This window comes from Porites lutea, chromosome 1 (assembly GCF_958299795.1).
Source record: "Porites lutea chromosome 1, jaPorLute2.1, whole genome shotgun sequence".
Taxonomy (NCBI): Eukaryota; Metazoa; Cnidaria; class Anthozoa; order Scleractinia; family Poritidae; genus Porites; species Porites lutea.
In genome coordinates this window covers 58,734,369-58,752,609 of record NC_133201.1, presented here as the reverse complement: position 1 = coordinate 58,752,609, position 18,241 = coordinate 58,734,369, and the positions used below count along the sequence as shown (strand labels likewise).

General features: G+C 38.1%; 1 protein-coding gene across 1 annotated transcript; it reads right to left on the bottom strand.

The window, feature by feature from the left end:
- Positions 1-274: 274 nt before the first annotated feature.
- LOC140940499 (uncharacterized) lies at positions 275-1,202 on the bottom strand. The gene is made up of 2 exons (XM_073389482.1): positions 866-1,202; positions 275-687 (listed from the first exon to the last, which is right to left on the bottom strand). Exons 1-2 carry the CDS (start codon positions 1,090-1,092, stop codon positions 456-458), a joined length of 459 nt encoding a protein of 152 aa, XP_073245583.1. The 5' UTR covers positions 1,093-1,202; the 3' UTR covers positions 275-455.
- Positions 1,203-18,241: the final 17,039 nt, after the last annotated feature.

Here is an 18,241-nt window from a genome sequence, read left to right as displayed (position 1 = left end):
GCACCAGTCGAAGCGTCGCGAAATGTCGGCTGTTTTTTCAACCTACTCTAGCTGCCCGATAATTTATCGATTTCCCGAAACCTGCTAGTAGCTTAATAAATATATGCTTGTTGCCAACGGAATTGCTCGAGTTGCACCAAAAAAAGCAACGCTATGATTGGTTTGGAAAGGAATTATTTTGGCAAACCAGTCAGATCCCTACCGTTCAGATGTTATTTGCCAACCCGCCCATTTCAAGACATCTTCCCATTAAATTGTTCAAAAAAACATGCTGTTCTGGTCATTAAATTTTTTTATTTCAGTCACCAGACATATTTTACAAAATACTTAAGTTACATGCAATTTTCTTCCTTCAATTTACAGTTACTTTACGGTTTACTTCTGATATAAGACCTTCAAAGAGCAGCTAGGTGGGAGCAAAATGCTTTGGCTGCTATCTTCTTTCCAAAATAAGCTTAGCCATGGTAGCTTCGTCCTCGATAACGACCATACCGATAGCGACGATAGTGAGGCCGGTACTTGTTGTAGCGGCCGTAACGATGGTAACGGCCGTAACGACGGTAACGGCCGTAACGACCCTTACGGCCGTAACGACCCTTACGGCCGTAACGTCCCTTACGGCCGTAACGACCCTTACGGCCGTAACGTCCCCAAGCCACTGGGTCAGCTTCTGGTATAGCTTTTACACTGAAACCAAAGAAACATTTTGAAATTTTTATATTGGTAATTCGTTATGTCCATTTTGTTTTTTATCACCAACCATCCTATAAGATGTAGACAATTCCTACTGAAAACTGTAATTTCACTTAGCTCAACTATAGGGTCGATAGTGCAGGGAGTGGCTTGTAAAATAATAAAAAAATACCTTTCAGAATTATCCACTTCATTTGCGTCATCAACATCTTCACTTTCTTCTTCTTCGTCTTCTTGATCAATTCTGTCACCTTCTACGGCTTCTTCAGAGACACGTAATTTGCCTTCATCTTCCTGGTTATCGGATGCCAATTCGAATGGCCTATGTGACGAAATAGTTGTCACCAGAACACCAAGGAAACAGACGAGAAGAGCGATCACTGCAAAAGACGGCTTCATGATGGCCAGTAACTGCAACGAACGTAACAGCAACAGTAACGAACGTTACGACTGACTGGTGAGATGGAAAACTCAGAGTGAACTTTGGGGCAGGTGGCTTTTTAATTTATAGTTTCGTTACGCTGTCATTTGCGTATGGGGTGTGCTATTTTTGGTTTTTGCTCAATGCCTTAAATGTAAGTAAAAATTACTGTAACAATACCGGTGCAACCCAATATTGCGTCGTACGTCCAATAACAAATAAAATGCTTCGAAAAATGGCAAAAATCACGAAATTCAGATTACCTTAATTAGTTTAGCTAAAAATCGTTATTTCTAGTGCAGAGAGTCAGGGAACTCAGTATAGTGATGGCCATGGGTTTTGTTGTCAAATCTTCATAAATTTGATTTTATTGCGGAAACGCTTTGCTATCAAAAATAACCACGCCTTCCAGCAGATTTAAAGGCAGCTATCAAATACCGTCGATCCAAAATAACCCTCAAGCTACAAATTTAAAAGCTGATAGTCAAAAGAGTGATAATTACTTACCCGTGAAGTGGATAGTAGACCACTGAATTTCATTGCACTATAATTTTTTAAATTGTTTTCTTTTGTTTACTTGTAACCATTTGGCACTCATTGTCAGATACTATTTCTTGAGTCAAAGTAATATCGCTTTAAGAATATATCTTATATTTTGTGCAGACTGTTTCCCCAATGAAATGAACACAAAAACATCTTTAAATATTTCACATACATTAGGTTCTACTAAATACAGGGAGAGAAAATTCGCAAAAAACAGTGTATGGACAAATATTATTAAGTATACATAACTAACTTTCGACAAGTTTTTCTTAACTTAGTGTGTGTGCACTGATAGCCATATTTCAAAGTAGCAAATCATGTAGCATGGCCTGTGCTTCTTTACAACAAGGAATACAAAATAAAAGAGCGAGAAAGCAATAACGAAACAAATATTATAAATTGCACCACGGATAATGTTATTTTATATCCAGCATTTTCTTGGTTATTTGTAATTCATTTCTCAGTTGTTTGGGTTAACTGGAAATGACATATCTTCAAGGCCTCCTCAGCATTCGCGGGAACGCAATCTCCTAACCCAAATCTCCCCCGCTCCAGTCCAACAACAGGCTAATTTTATAAGTTTTTCCTAGGAGCGGTTATTCTTGTGCTCCACCTTTGCTGAACTCAACATCAAACACTTGCAGTTTTTTTTTTTTTTTTTAAGGTTAGCAAGTAATATTTGAGACAAATGAACGTCACGCTCCTGGCCATATTTACGCCAGACTGCCTGTACATCCCGGGAGGGGGGGGACTCCGCATACGAAAGGGGCGGGGATGCTCGTTGGAAATTTTGAATTAAGCCCCTAAAGGAGACCGACCTAGGCGTGGCTCAAGCTTTTTTTGACCCCTAAAAGAGACCATGTTAAAACACAGACAGCAAATATATTTTTATATTTTTTCGCGTAAAACCCTAAACGAGACCCTCACGGCAAAATATGATGGCGTTTTGCCCAGAACACCCTAAGTGAGACCAAAATCCGAAATTTACACCCCTCAGCGAGAAGACGAGCATCCCCACCCCTTTCATATGTCGAGTCCTCCCTCCCCCCCTCCCCTCGGGCTGTACATGTTCTTAATCTTGCTTGAGCAAACGAGAGCGATGAGAGCGATTCCCAGGCCGTCCCAAGAACAAAAATAGGGCGAGACAAAATAAGTACACTACATCTGCCATTTGCAAAAAATATCATGCTGTGATAGGTTTTAAAATTTGTCACAATTTCGAGAGCAGATTAGTGACTTCGAAATTGTTGCGGAGTTACAGTTCTAAATTTGTTAGCGGAGACTGGGAGAAATATCAAACCGTGTATTGTGAAAGTATAGAGACGGTGGAAGTAGTTGCGCATGGAATAACTTTTTATTTGTTACGTAAAGTTAAGTAGTCGCTAAAGTGAAACACGTACACACTGGCGTATGTAAGTGTTTTCCTACTTTCCAAAAATTGATCAACAAGTGGTCCAAGTGTGGAAGTTGGTATCGATATAAATACAGTATCATGCCACAAAATTCAATATACTACTTATTAATATCACTAACTGCTACCGCTTCAATATCATAATATGGTTCGTTTTCCCTGATTAAACTGCCGAAGAGTCAGTATGGGGAGCGCTTAGTGACGATATTATGAGCGCGGTTTTACCAAACAAAAATCCACGTCATGTTCTGCAATACATCACCAATTTACAAGAGCAATTTACCATTCAGTATTAAGGCTAACATCCAGTTTTTCCTAGCCTGAAATCATTTAGATTTTTTAGACTTATGTTTAGGGACTTTATTTTCTACATTTCCTTAAAGGGCACTAAATTTCAGTGAACAGTGGATTTCTAGAGATACTTTTATATTTATACTTAAAACTCAATGGGTGAACTTCGTGTCTAAAGCAATCTGATTGGATCGCAATCTCATGCCAACCAGTGATACCCACTACTTAATTGTTGGATAATGAAAGATCCTGAAGGTAGAAACGAACAAAACTGGCTGTTGTAAACTCGGTGTTCTCCCAAATTTCAAACTACAAAATTTTGAAAACAGAGACAATCCTGGCCTTGTTATTTTTTCAAGGTAAAGCAAATTATAAATTGTTCAAAAAAAGATGTTTTGGTTCTAATAATTCTTAGTTTCGACGGATAATAATTACTAATCCCAGGAAATGGGAGCTGAAGTATCTATTCTTGACATCGATATAGCGCGTCGTGTATCAACAAGGAACGAAAGCGAAGGTCCAAAACCTGTGGTATGTAAATTTGGCAGGTGTTTGGCGAAAGGGAAAGTTATGGAAGTTCGTCAATGTGCCTCCCAAGTTAACCCAACAAGTATCCGCTTTTCTGTTGAAAACGAGGTTGGCAGAGCGAGAATCTTCGATCATCTTACCCCCAAGAAGCAGAACCTGTTATTTGAGGCGAAAAAATTCAAAGAGCGGAATCATTATCAATTTTGTTGGGCTAAAAACTCCACTATTTATCTAAGAAAGGATGAGAGCTCTCGTGTGATTAAAATCTCGGACACTAATACACTACGACTTCTTGCATCGGATACGTATTCATTACAAGTTAGATAAGTATAATCTACTATTAATGAATCTTAGTCTCATTTAAGAGTATTAACCATCAGACCGCTCGTAGTACTCACTCTTTATTTCGTGAGCGTCCATACTTTGGGCAAAATATTATCTTTGCTCATGGCCAATTTAATAACTGCATACCTTCTCATTTGCCGACCAAAAAGTATTTGGAAAAGTTTACTAGTTTTTACGATCTTGATCTTTTTAGGCTCAATGCAGCTAAAACCCTTAATCTTGATAATGATAATCTTTATTACAATCGTATCCAGAGCCGTTACTACTCTCCACATAGCTTCAACAAATTTAAAACTGAACTTCCTAGACGTGCTAGTTATTCATGTGTCTCTGTTCTACATAATAATGTCAGGAGCCTTGGCGAAACCTTCAAAAATTCCAGGTCCATTTATTAGATGAATTGAACTGTGATTTCAGCATTATAGGAGTTTCTGAAACCAAAATAATCAGTGGGAAAAGCTTGGATTTTAATCCAAACATACCTGGATATATTTTTGAATGCGCTCCGCACCTCCCGCCTCTGGAGGTGTTGGCTTGTACATTAATGAATCTCTGAAGTATAAAGTTACTGAAAAAACATCAAATGAGGCTTTCCAGGCGCTATGGATTGAAATCCATTCCTCACAAAAATGTAACATCATTTGTGGTATTGTATATAGACAGCATAATTCTCCGCAACGCTTCCAAGGATATTTTGACGAAACTCCTGAGAAAGTAATAGCTTCAAACAAATCAGTTTATATTATGGGCGACTTCAACATAAACCTCCTTCACGCCGAAAGCTCCCATTATGCTCAGGAATTTTTACTTTCTCTGCAAAGCTTTTCATTTACACCAACTATTAATAAACCAATTCGTGTGCATAACAGCTCTGGCACCTTAATCGACAATATTTTGACTAACAAAGTTGATGTAATATATCAAACATGAGATGCAGTGTTTCATCACCAGATGAAACACCGAGAAGAGAGTTGAAAATACGACGCGCAGCGGAGTATTTTTGACGAACTTCGAGGTGTTTCATCTGGTGATGAAACACTGTGTCGAATGTTTGATATTTCTTCTCAAACAAAATCATTTTTGAAGGAGAAATTAAGGATGCAAATACTAAGCAGTGTTTCATCCGATTTCCAAACACTCATTAAACATTAATTTCCTTTGTATTTTCTTAATGAATTATTAATGAGTTTGAGAAGCTAATATCACCAGGGGCAATATTGTCTCTGATATCAGCGACCATTTTTCACAGTTTTGTGTCTTCCACACTTTCTTTAAGAAGCTGAAGTCGAAAAAACAAAAGCGCAGAGATTTTTCTGGTTTCTCCGTTAATAGTTTTAACTCTGAACTTTCGGAGGAACTCTTAAACCAAAACAATTTTGATGACCAGTTCGTCGTCGACATTGCTTTTTCTAATTTCTATAACACACTGTCTGTTCTTGTCGAGAAACACGCTCCTATGAAAACTCTCTCAAAACGCAAGCTAAAGCAGTTTTCTGAGCCGTGGATAACCATTGGCCTCAAAAAATCTATCAGAGTGAAAAATTCTCTTTTTCATTCAGGGATTTCGCACAATATAAACTCTGTAGAAATAAAATTTCCGCTCTTACTAGGGCGAGTAAAAAGAATTATTATCACGCATTCTTTGCTGACAATTTGAATAACATGAAGAACACCTGGAATGGCATAAATAGCCTTATCAACGGCAAAAAGAAAAAATCTCGGGCTATTTCTTCGCTAAAGCGCCTTAACAACGGCATAACAACTGATCCCCTTGAGATTTCTAATATTTTCAACAATTACTTCTCTTCCGTTGGTGTAGCCTGAGTATCAGGCGTTTCTGAGGGAAAAGGGGAAAGATGGAAGCGAAAAAGGAAGAGAGCTGAAGGAGAGAAACGCCCTTCCTTTTTCTTCTCCCCCTCCTACCAACCCTCCCCCATCTAAAATCTCCCTAGCCCCTTAGGAAGGCCAGATACTCAGGCTACCGTTGGTGAAAAAATATTCGCGCGTACCACCTTCTTCTTGCAGTTTTACTATTTGTCACCCAATAAGTATCCTAACTCCTTCTTTTTTGATGCAGTCTCTCCAGTAGACATTGAACGTGAAATACTATCTATTCCTAGAAATAAAACTTACGGTCTTTACTCTTGTCCGATCCATATTTTGTCCGGTGCTAAACAAATTATTTCTGGCCCTCTATCCAACATTTTTAACATCTCTGTGCAAGAAGGTGTCTTTACATCCAAATTAAAGCAAGCGAAAGGTGTCCTGTCTACAAAAGTGACGATGAAACTGAACCCGGAAATTATCGGCCTATTTCGTTATTATCTATTTTTAATAGAATATTTAAAAAATTGATGTACTGACAACTAAAAAACTTTCTTGATAAAAACGATATCCCATTTAAATCACAGTATGGCTTTCGTGAAAAGCATACTACACAACACGCTGTTATTGACATTGTCAATATCACACAAAACAATATGGACCTAAAATTATTTACTTGTGGCATCTTCTTTGATTTCATGAGAGGACACAGAGGTTTTTTACTGGAAGTACCATCCCACACAGGGATGTTTTCTCCGCGAGCAGCTAATCCGACTTAATCCCATTTAATATGTCGCGCTCTTCGAAAGTGCGAAAATTTTCTTGTCGTGTATTAGATTTCAGATACATTTTCTTAATCTTCATTTCGCGCCAGAATAAATTAGTTTGCGCGCAAAGGGCTCCTAAAAAAATCACAAGGTTTGTCCCACTTCGAGTCCACCTTCTGGAGATACGCCGGCTTAGTAGCTGGAATACATTGCCGAGACGAAGATCTGGCATTTTTTCCTCGTCGTCGTATTTTCTTCACGACAAATGTTTAAATTTGTAGTGAGAATGCAGCGCATATCGGTGGATTTTACTTCATGCGGCTTGCTACTTCTGAAAGAAGAGTGCCGGATTTCATCGTCTTGTTCCTGTTTATTAGTGTAGGCAAATGTAAGGTAAATGAACCGACCACTGTAAGGTAAGAATTGAAGTTTTAAATTTGTTACTCGGCGAAAATCGTGGAATTGGAATTCGTGAAACTCGTGAGTATTACCTCTGTTACCTAATGTCATGCGATGACTCCTCGCTTTTTCGATGCGTAACACGGATATAAGCGATAAATTTCTTTCGCAAAGTGAAGTATAATTTACTTAACGAGACCATTTGACGAATATTTCTCGTTATATGCTTTATTCATATTTGCTTGGCTTATTCAGGCTACATGCCAGGAGTTTGATGACAATGTTTGTGTGCTATAATTATGCTGATAAGTTTTTGAAGGAGCCCATCAAATTTGATGGGCTCCTGGTTTTTGCATCTTTATATTGAAACTCATGCAAGCCAAACGTTTGTTAACTCTAGCAAAACACTCTTCTATTATGGAGGAACTTTTAACGTATTTCGGGGCCCTAATACGGTGTCAAATTTTTAGGGGAAACAAAGCTTGATTTTTGGCGAAACAGACTATAGCTTTTTCGTCTTTAAAAAGAGCGCGAGGCAAACGTCCGTGAGCACAGTGTAAGCCAGTGATTCTTTAGGTAGAGCTAACAAACATAGGCTGCACTTTAGGTGGCACACCCATGGGTGCAGTGTAACCAAGTGATTCTTTAGGCAGAGCTAACAAACATAGGCTGCACTTTAGGTGGCACACCCGTGGGTGCAGTGTAACCCAGTGATTCTTTAGGTAGAGCTAACAAAAATAGGCTGCACTTTAGGTGGCACACTCGTGGGTGCAGTGTAACCCAGTGATTCGTTAGGCAGAGCTTACAAACATAGACTATACAGGTGTACATCAGATGGTAACAAGTTTTAAAGTTAAAACTTTGTCATGAAGTGCTACACCATGGCATTTCGACTATTTCATTATCGCGCTTGTTTTGACGCACAATTGATAGTCAGGAGAAGTCGTATTGTCTAACACCATAGCAAAAGACAAATTTACACACATCACAGCGTTAAGGTAAGGTAATACTCGGTATTTCCTTCAGGTACATTTACATTTCCTGTTAGGTTATAAGCGATTAAATCGCATGCAGCGACGAACAAAACGCGAAGCCGTCAGATATTCTAGAACCGTGTTATTTACAGTGCTGTGCATTATTATTGCTTAACTAACTAACTACGCGCTGATGGAAATAAGTTTCGGCCGCTTTAAATTTTGAAACAATTCACTGGTACTGTATAGTGATAATTGGAGCGGAAAGTTAGCACGCGAGCAGGGCGATTCTGCTGTGGTTTCTGTAATGTAGAAGATATTACGGCAATGAGGCTCCCGAGGTCCGTTCTGGAAATCACAACTACATGTAGGATGAAATGTATTCTGCGTGCAGACGTCTCCCGCGAGACGGTTTCTTGGTGATTTTATTAATTTTTCCGATCCATTTTTTTTTTCAGCTCTATTTTCGCGGCTTTTGCGATACAAACTAAATTTATTTTTAGTTGTGACGGCATTACACTGCTTATTCATGACGGCTTTGGAAGAAACTGAATATATTGCGCTTCGCGATTTCGCAAAATCGCTGCGGGAATTAAAAAATATTTTCTTCCAAAAAAGCGTTTTCACGCTTCTTTCTCTAGTCAATTATCTCGTTTGTCTCGTTTTCTAAAGGTCCTTGAAAACAGAATAAGACATATCTAGTATAACCCTGCTGTGGTTTAAATTTCAAAATGCGACCAAGTTTGGGAATTATTTAAGATTTTCGATTTTCTGCCTGGGCTTATTAAAAATTAGCCGCCGAAGACGGAAAGTCCAGTGACAGAATTGAGGTGACTTTCATAAAAACAGCGAACATATTGGCAATCTTAGCTAATCTTCTACTTAAATTTCACAAAACAGTTATGGTTATCTAAAAATGTATAAACGGCACATTTTTTGATCTAGAGAAGAAAATATTAGGCTGTTCCAGGCGTTCATAGAAGAGCGCGGGTGAAATATTTAAGAGGAAAAAAAACGATTGAAGACTAGAGAGGGAAGTCACAAAACCACAGCGGCGTAGTCCATTTTAGGGGTTGTCCATATGGGTAGTCCATGGGGGTAGTCCATGAACTTGGGATGAGTGTTTTGTTCACCACCAGAAAAATAAGTGCTCAGGAAACCAAAACACTAGCAAATTCATATTCTTTTATGAGCAGCTGTCCTGTCGTTTCATTTAAAAAGTGATTAGCTAAGATGGTTGGCAAATATATTGCCTCACTCTTAAAATTGCTACACTGACGTGTTCTATGTGCTTTTGATTTTTCCCTCCGAGTGTTCAGAAGATATATAATTGCACGAAGTGCGAAAGACAAATAAATAAATTATGTTTCAAGGTTTAAGGCGGCTTTAAAGTATGGGTTACTAAGTCAGACTTGTCATCATAAAGTGCATTGTATGGAAAAGTTTGGGCAGGATACCTCTGCTATTGTATTTCCCAGTAAATCCAAATTAACTTAAATTTCTAGTATTTTTGTTAAATGCATCCCTGCTAACGACTAAAGATTGAATTTTACGTATACGTAAAAGCTACATTAAATTACACTATTTAGACTTGTCCTACATTTAACAGAAAACTCTACAAACAGCGCGCAACAAAAGCAGAGTCGAATGAAATTAAATAATAATAATAATAATAATAATAATAATAATAATAACAATAATAATAATAAATGTTATTTAGCCAGGGTTATCTCTTCAGCATAAAATGCTGCTATCAACGAGGGCCCTGAAAAAAGAAAAGATAATAATAATGATAATAAATATGTATATATAAAAATAGCCTAAATTACAGTAACTAAAATACACTAAAAGTTAAAAATACAACTAGATTAAAAAAATTGTTTAAAAAAGCTAAAATACAGCAATTAAAATGCATTTAAAAGCTAAACTAATACAAGAACTTAACAAGTAACTAAAAAACGTTTGATCTATATAATTCCAAAATACGAGTTTTAAAAATCACAACTGACTTAGAATCCTTTATACTTCACTTGCAATATTATTAAAAAATTTAGATTCATTAAAATAAAAAGTCTTCCTTGCCGTCTCAGTTCTGACTTTGGGGAGCAGCAAGTTGTGCTCACTTCCCCTCGTGTTGTGGATTGTTCTAAAAACCTTAAAATAATCTTTAAAAAACATTGGGGGTGATCCCTTCAAGCATTTAAAAGTCAAATTAATAGTGTGCATATCACGCCTCATAGACAAGGGAAGCCACTTTAAATTCTTCTAAGCGTCTGAATCTTTGGCTTCAAAGATCCCTTTATCATTAAAAGAAATGCGCATGTCCCACTTGATCCTTTTTATTTGCCATGGCCGCTAAGGAGGAAACAGTTTTCTCTTTTCAAGAAATTATTGGGGGCCATAATTTGCAGTTTTCAAACCAAGGATAGGAGCAAGTCCGATCGACGTCACTGATACCGCTACTTCAGTGCGAGAGAAGCATGGACGTGCACAAGTCAGCGCTTGCGTTATTATTATATTTATGAACGGGTGTCAAAATGAAGTGGATCTCATTTTGTCAAGAGCGTCAATGTTCTCGCCGCTTTGCAATGTTAGCATGTTTAACAGCCTGTTTGTGGGAGGAGCGTTGCGTGACGACACAAACTATTCTACAATCACAGACAAAATTAGTTGGGAAGGTTGTACAACTTAACAGTAGTCCATTTTAATCCTGAAAAAACAGAGTTTTCTCTTTTGCTAAATATCCCCCGTCCCCCCTATTCAATGTTGGGATATAACAGAACAATTGCGCGCACAAACATTAACGTTTTGATCAACATTGGGCCAGGGGTGGGGGGAGGAAGAAAAAGAAGAGGTAAAAAAGGCAACCTTCCCAACACTTTTGACGATGATTGTAAGAGAATAGGAAATCAACTTTAAACGCTTATAAAACTTGTCGCATTTAACATTTGGTTGAGATATCTCGCCCTGGAACTGTACTGATAATGCACTTTCCAAACTATATAAAAAATATAATAAAGGTTATATTTCGGTAAAATCATAAATACATGTAGGAGAATTTTGCATCTGACGCGCGTGACATTTCATAGCGTGACCACAAAATCCACTGGGTGAAATCGCTTTCTTCTAAGAACGCCAGAAGAAAACATTTAAGGTCTTTAATTTTCCTCATGAAGCAAGAGGACGTTTCCTTCGCGTGGACTATGTAGAAGGAATGGCCACAGGTTGTCTGTTTCACCAGATTTAGCGAAAAGTCATGAGGGTATTTTTAAGTAAAAAAATACTATACGATTGCAGTCGTTGTCATGTATACATGCATCTTTTTCAACAGCGGTATTATTCCTGGTTAACTTTTGCTGTTTCCTATCAGCCAAATGTTTTGAAAGATGTTACAAATAGAAATGGCATAAAGGCTGCCACAATAAATTTTTTTTTTTTTCATTCCGGCGGTGTTAAACTATCCTAGAAAAACATGATGTTTGTAGTTGCGAGGGAGGAGTGAGATAAGTGCTGAATTAAAATCTTCTAGACTTTATTTTCGTAAGGCCTGAAGGTAATACGGAACCTCTATAAAAGAGTTTATTCAGCCATGTTCAGAGTTCATATAGAAATTGCTGTGCTACCGTCGCCTGTCAATCATTCAGATAATTTGAGAACAGTAAACAACATAGGTTTCCACATTCCTCCACCACATTACTCCATAAGAAAATGCGAAATATATGCTCAATGAACCAACTTTCAAACAAGAAAAGGGCAAAAACATGTAAACCATGTAAGAATATGGACAGGTTTTGTCGCATTTATCTACGGGGATAAATTTAACAACTGTTTCCCAACATTACTCCATTTAAACAGTGCCCTATAAAGGTCAATTAGCAAAGTTAGTTTAATTTTAACGCTACCCATGGAGTAATGTCGTATTTTACTTAGAATTAAGCTAAAATGTCTATTAAAATTCGTTTGGTTAAGTCCTTGCAAAGCCCCGAACAAGTCAATTAGGCTATTTTGTCGTTAGCGCTACTATAAAGGAATTATTTTCGGCTACGAAAATGGAGTAATGTGGTGTGTGATGACTTTGCGTGTGTTATCCTTTTTAATTAGGTTAACGAAGACAATAGACGCCTTAATCTAAATCAAGAGCGTACTTTGTTCTCGTTTTCTGACACCAGTTTCGAAAAGCGGTGCCACAAGGGCTTAACTAGAGTTATTCAGCCAGAGAAAGTAGCCTCTAGAATTCAGCAAATTTCCAATCAGCCTCATAGTTTGCTCGCGTGGCAAATGGACATGTGCTGAATGTTGTAAAGAATGGAGAGCTGCTAAGGAATATGTCAGCTGCAATGTAGCGATCCGAATGAGTTTTGGGGGAACTGGTGAACGCACTATATCTTGCTTTAACATTTAAAACATATCAGCCTATGCTATAGTCAATAGCTTTCACCGAAAATAATCTTGCATTTGTATTTTGGCTCTTCCTGTGCCCCGGAAAGAGCAATAGTTGTACTTACCGGGTTGCAAAACATGCCGAATATAAACAGGCGTCTGCGCCAAAAATTGTCTTAACAAGGTACGGCAAATATCTTTTTTCAACAGAGTACTGTTTACGAGTGTTTTTTGAAGACGTTTCTACTGACAAAAAGTCGTCGATTTTTGACCTTTTACTGCCACACCCACAATTTTCAGACAATTGTAGGTTTTCACAGGACGTCACAAAAATTCAAACTATCGCTTCTTCTGAGTTTCTACTTTCATGTGGTATTACAGCACCTTAAAACCGTCACACATACAAATTTTCGGTTCAAAAGGGTTTTTCTTTTTGCGACACTGGGCCAGGTTGCATAAAACCTTTTTAAGATAAGAGAGCTCTTAACTTTTGTTCTGGAACAATAACCTATTGTTTTGAAATAATAGTTACGAGTTCCCTTAATCTCAAGGTGTTTTTGCAACCCGACCCTGGAGCTTGAATTTCCAAGCTTTTTAGCTGACGTTCAGGAAAGCTCTTATGTGGGTTAAAAACATTATCGATTTTGGGAGATTTTGCTATCTACGCATTCCCTATCTTAGAATAAATATTACTTTAATCTTTATGAGTTCCTCAAGCGAAGAATTCACACATTAGTTGGAAAAACTCAAAAACAAATGTTTCTGTCGGTTTCCGGCAAACATGGCGTCTCCATACAAAGCTTTATAATTTGGGGTAAAACGTTTTTTCCGAAAATCTCGCATATGAAATATTGCACAGACCTGATTCTTGGCGAGGCTTTTTGTATATATATCTTCTTTCACTTGTCAGATTCTAGACTTCCTGTATTTAAGGGTTTCCATTTTAATTTTGATGGCGTGACTGGCTGTGAAAACCACCAATGGCTGTGTTGCAGACTAAACTCGGTCTCATTTTGAATTAAACCTCAACAGTATCATAAACTCATTAAAACCTTATCATAAAATGAAAATGAAGAAAGGTTAGGTTTCAAGCTGTGGCCACGGTTTGCTCGATTTTTCTGTGTATTCGCTCCTAACCTTTTTCGTTTTTTTTTCTCTGCTTACTTCCCCTTCGCAAACGTAAACGTATGTGTCTCTCATCGAAGATGCAAAATGATTTTAGTAATTATAGCGTCGTGTTTAATATTTCCAATAAACATTTGTTAATTTTTTTCTTTAAGAAAAGCTAATTGAAATGGGAGGGGATTATGTATTAATGTGCAAGGGGGATAGGTCACTTAATCCCCTCGCATTTTAATTAGGTGTTCATTAGCCGCGCTCTTGCCTTTAAACAATCAAAGCCTCACAAGGCTTTTCAGACAGTTGATTCGGGAGTTCGAAAAGAACAAAGGAATCCGAGCTTATGTAAACATAATGTAAGAACACCGCCGCTAACACTAAGTAATTTTTGTTTCCCTTCAGATCATTTCTATAAACGCGTGACAATTCGGGAAACGAAATCTTATAATTAAAGCCGCACCGTGATTGCCGTATTGCGGTTATCAAAAGCTTCATATCTTTTTACGGCAAGAGGGTTAATGGGTATAAATTATAGATATTGCTCGTGGTTTATGGATACAAACAAACTCTAAACTGTGAACTAATATACCCAGCGAATTCGGCATGTTAGCGAACTCGAATGTCACGCCGGAATTCGAACTCGACAAGTGGCGTCGGAAACCGACGTAAACCGTGACAGGTTTCTCACGCTGTTTAATCTAAAACCACTTTACAAACAACAAACACGCAGGTTACGTAGTACTTTCTCAACATTATGTAAATAGTTCTGAAAAGACTTTCATCTATGTTCCGATCGCTCGGATAACATTCACACGTTTAGAAAATAGATAAAACATAATAATAATAATAATAATAATAATAATAATAATAATAATAATAATGTTTATTTCTTATATTGCGCAGTCTAGCATGCGATAAAGATATGATCGAGTGCGCATTACAACACAAAAATCTTAAAGTAATAAATGGCTAGTCCAAATAATGATAATAATAATAATAATTTACAATTTTCGGAAAACAATAAAAGTAAAATATGAGTTAATAAAAGAACTAATAAAAAGCTAATTTAAAAAGATGTGTCTTTAGTAAAACTTTAAAAATGTTCAATGATTGACATTGTCTAATTTCTAGAGGGAGTCGATTCCATACTTTGGGCGCAGCATTTTCAAACGCCCTATCCCCGAGTGTCTTTTTTGTTCTATAGGTATTGTCCATTAGGAGTATGCCCCGGTATGATCTCAACTGATACCGCGAGCTCTCTTTGATTTTTATCAAGTCTAAAAGATATTGTGGTGCGACGCCGTAGATACATTTGTGAACTAGCATTGCTATCTTGAATTCTATTCTGTGGGTAACCGGAAGCCAGTGCAGGTTGATCAGGGATGGTGTGATAGGATCATACCTAGATATAGTACATACCAGCCGAGCTGCCGCGTTCTGCAGGCGTTGCAGCTTACCAAGATGAACAGCGGGCGTACCATATAATAGACCGTTACAATAGTCTAATCGTGACATTATAATAGCCTGTACAATGGACTTCCTATTAACATATGTGGAACGAACTGACCTTTTTGTGGAACGAGCTGACTATCTTGTGGAACGATCTGACTATTGATTGGAACGATCTGACTTGGAACGATGAAAAGAAATGACCGGATACCGGAGAGTTCCCGAGTTCGATTCCCAGGAGTGACCACAAATCCTTCCTGCTACTTCTTTGCTTTCCATGTACTTTTAAGTAGCTTTAAATACCCGTAAAACGGAGCGCTAATGGAGAGAGGAGGTTAAAAATGAGCGCAACATCGGCCTCAGGTTTGTTAGTCAGGTGACTATTTCGAGCTACCGACATAAAATAAGGTTCCTTTACCTTGACCTCTACTAGTTTTATACTGAAGAACAGGTGCCGTACCGTGGCATGGATTAGTTACCTTTCAGGATCATCCATTTCATCATCACCGTCTTCACTTTCGTCGCCTTCTTTATCAACTTCATCATTATCAACGTTTTCCTCAGGGGCACCTAATTCACCGTTATTTTCCTGGTTCTCAGGTGTTTCTAAAGTTTCCTCCGACGGAACAGTTGTCATCAGAGCGCCAATGAAACAGGCGAGAAGGCTAATCACTACAAAGGACTTCATGGTGGCCTAGAGTTATACTTCAATAGCGAGGACAGCTATGTCCAACTGCGATGGAAAACTTATCTACTGAACTTTGGCAACGGTAGTAGTGAAGGGCGTTGATATGGCATGTAACCAATCACAGAGCAGTATTCTTTTGTTTAAGCTTTAGAGAACAAATGGAACAATGGAGCTCATTCCTATTCAGTACTTTGAACAAATCACAGAGCAGATGACGTCTGGAGGTCATTCGCATTCAGGACTTTGAACCAATCACAGAGCAGATGACGTCACGTATAGGATTTTAGTATGCATGAAAATGGCGTCCTTACACTGCGAGCAGTCTCTCTTTTTCGGCAGATTTAGTGAGAGCAGTGCACGTGCGCGGGAGGGGCAAAGCCGGGAGACGCGCGAAACGAGGGCGGCAGCCCGAGAAGAAAAAAGAGACTGCCCGCAAAGCCAGAGCCAATGAAATATGCGTTGGCCTCACAACTCAAAAATATTATTGGCGGATGAGTGAAGCGTTGACAACAACCTGTCAACAATCGAAAATGATGGCGGAAGCACTGCAGGAATGTTTGTCGGAAAATAGAAGCATTAGAAGGTCATATCTCCGGGTAAGCGCGTGATCGTAATTCGAATACTCAAAGCCTCTCCCGTCTCGCGCCTTCACTCACGCGCGTGGTCATTTGCGAGTCTCGTGGGTTTTTGCACGACGGACTAAGAAAAAAGAGAGGCTGCTCGTAGTCTGTGGCGCCCTTTACCATGAACACATTAAACATTGAACGATTTTCTGCCTTAACAACACAAATGCAGAAAGACTTCTTTGAAGTAAACAAGAACTTAATGTACGTTTTTGGGCTTTAAGGTGATTGGAAAAGAAACAAGATAAACGAGTGTTGTCTGCACGCGATGGTATGCTGCTGGTGGTTTAGGTCGCTGAGTTGTGGCAACAGAAACCCAGATATGAACCCTGGGTTCAGCCCATTTTATTTATTTTAATTTGTGGACCCGATTTTCCAAAGGCAAAGAAATTTACACGACACAGTATTTCATCGCAAATTATTTTATTCACGTCAAAGAGTATATCATTGTACACAAGAAATAATAACAATAAAGAAACGGCTAATGGTTACATCATTACTTGACGGTGTAGTCTACCAAATTGTCTCTGTAACTTAGGTCTTGGTTCATAGGTAGGTCCTTTTTCAGATGATACAAAGAACGTATTTTGTTATAATCTTCGCTTGAACAAATCGTTCATTTCCAATAAGGTATCAGGATAATCGTAGATATTGCGTACACCAATAATGGCAGTTCTGCTCATCAACGTGGAGTTCATAATCTGTTCCTCCGTCATTTCTTCACACCATACTTTTTGAAATGCAATCCGTTGTATCTGTAGTTTGCTGGAAAACTGACCTCCATAAGAGAACCATTTCTCAGTCATAGTTGTCTAACACGCGGTTGATTATGCAAAAATGTTCAACTAATAAGAGCAGGTATTTTATAAAAAAAATGCAATTAAAAGTTAGTTATTTAGCTTTTGTCTCTTTTAAAAAATAAGCAATTAAGACATTGAGTTCCCAATTCGAAAAAAGTGAAGGAATGTTGTTTCTCAATCATTCAGAACATGTCGCGTTTCTTTGCGAAATTGTAATTCTCTGTCTATTGACAAAATTATGAAATACCTGTCGCAAAAACTACAAGACGATTCAGAAAAAGAGGGCTCTTTTAACCCTGATTGGATAGTGAACAATCTATTATGTGTTCAACATACAAACGTGTTCTCCGTTCAATATTTCATTCTTAAAAGTTTAGTTTGCTCGGAAAAAAGTCTTAACTCTCACCAATATTCTTTGAAACATTGCGCCAAACATGCAAGTCGAATCGAGCGCTTCACCTCTGTTGACGATTGACGAAGTGGAAAAAGTCCAGGGTCAAAGGATAACCAGGTGAGACTGAAATGTTTTGCGGATCATACCTGGCCGACATTATGTAGATTCTATCATGTAAATAAAGAAAAAACTTTGGCAACCAGTGCTGCGAATTCATGCGCATGTTAGAGAATTCCGTTCATTCTTATTCTCAAATACGGTCAATCGATCGCTACCTTACCTATATAGCTATTAGTAAACGCAATCACAGCTTTTTGTATGAAAATAGTCAGTTATTAGCGCAAAATGTTAAAACGCTTGGCAAAAAAAGAAAAAGTGCGATGAGAGTATTGCACAGAAAAACATGTTTTAACAGGATAATATATTACCAAAAGCAGCCCGCACCTCATGGAAGCAATTCAGTTAAGGCTCGATAGCTTTAAAGCTGAAAAGTCTTCATACTTAATAAGTACTTGAAGATCCTATTAGCATATGACGCCAAAACGTAGTTAATTCATGTACTCAAATGGACATTTCTTAAAGAATGTTTTTA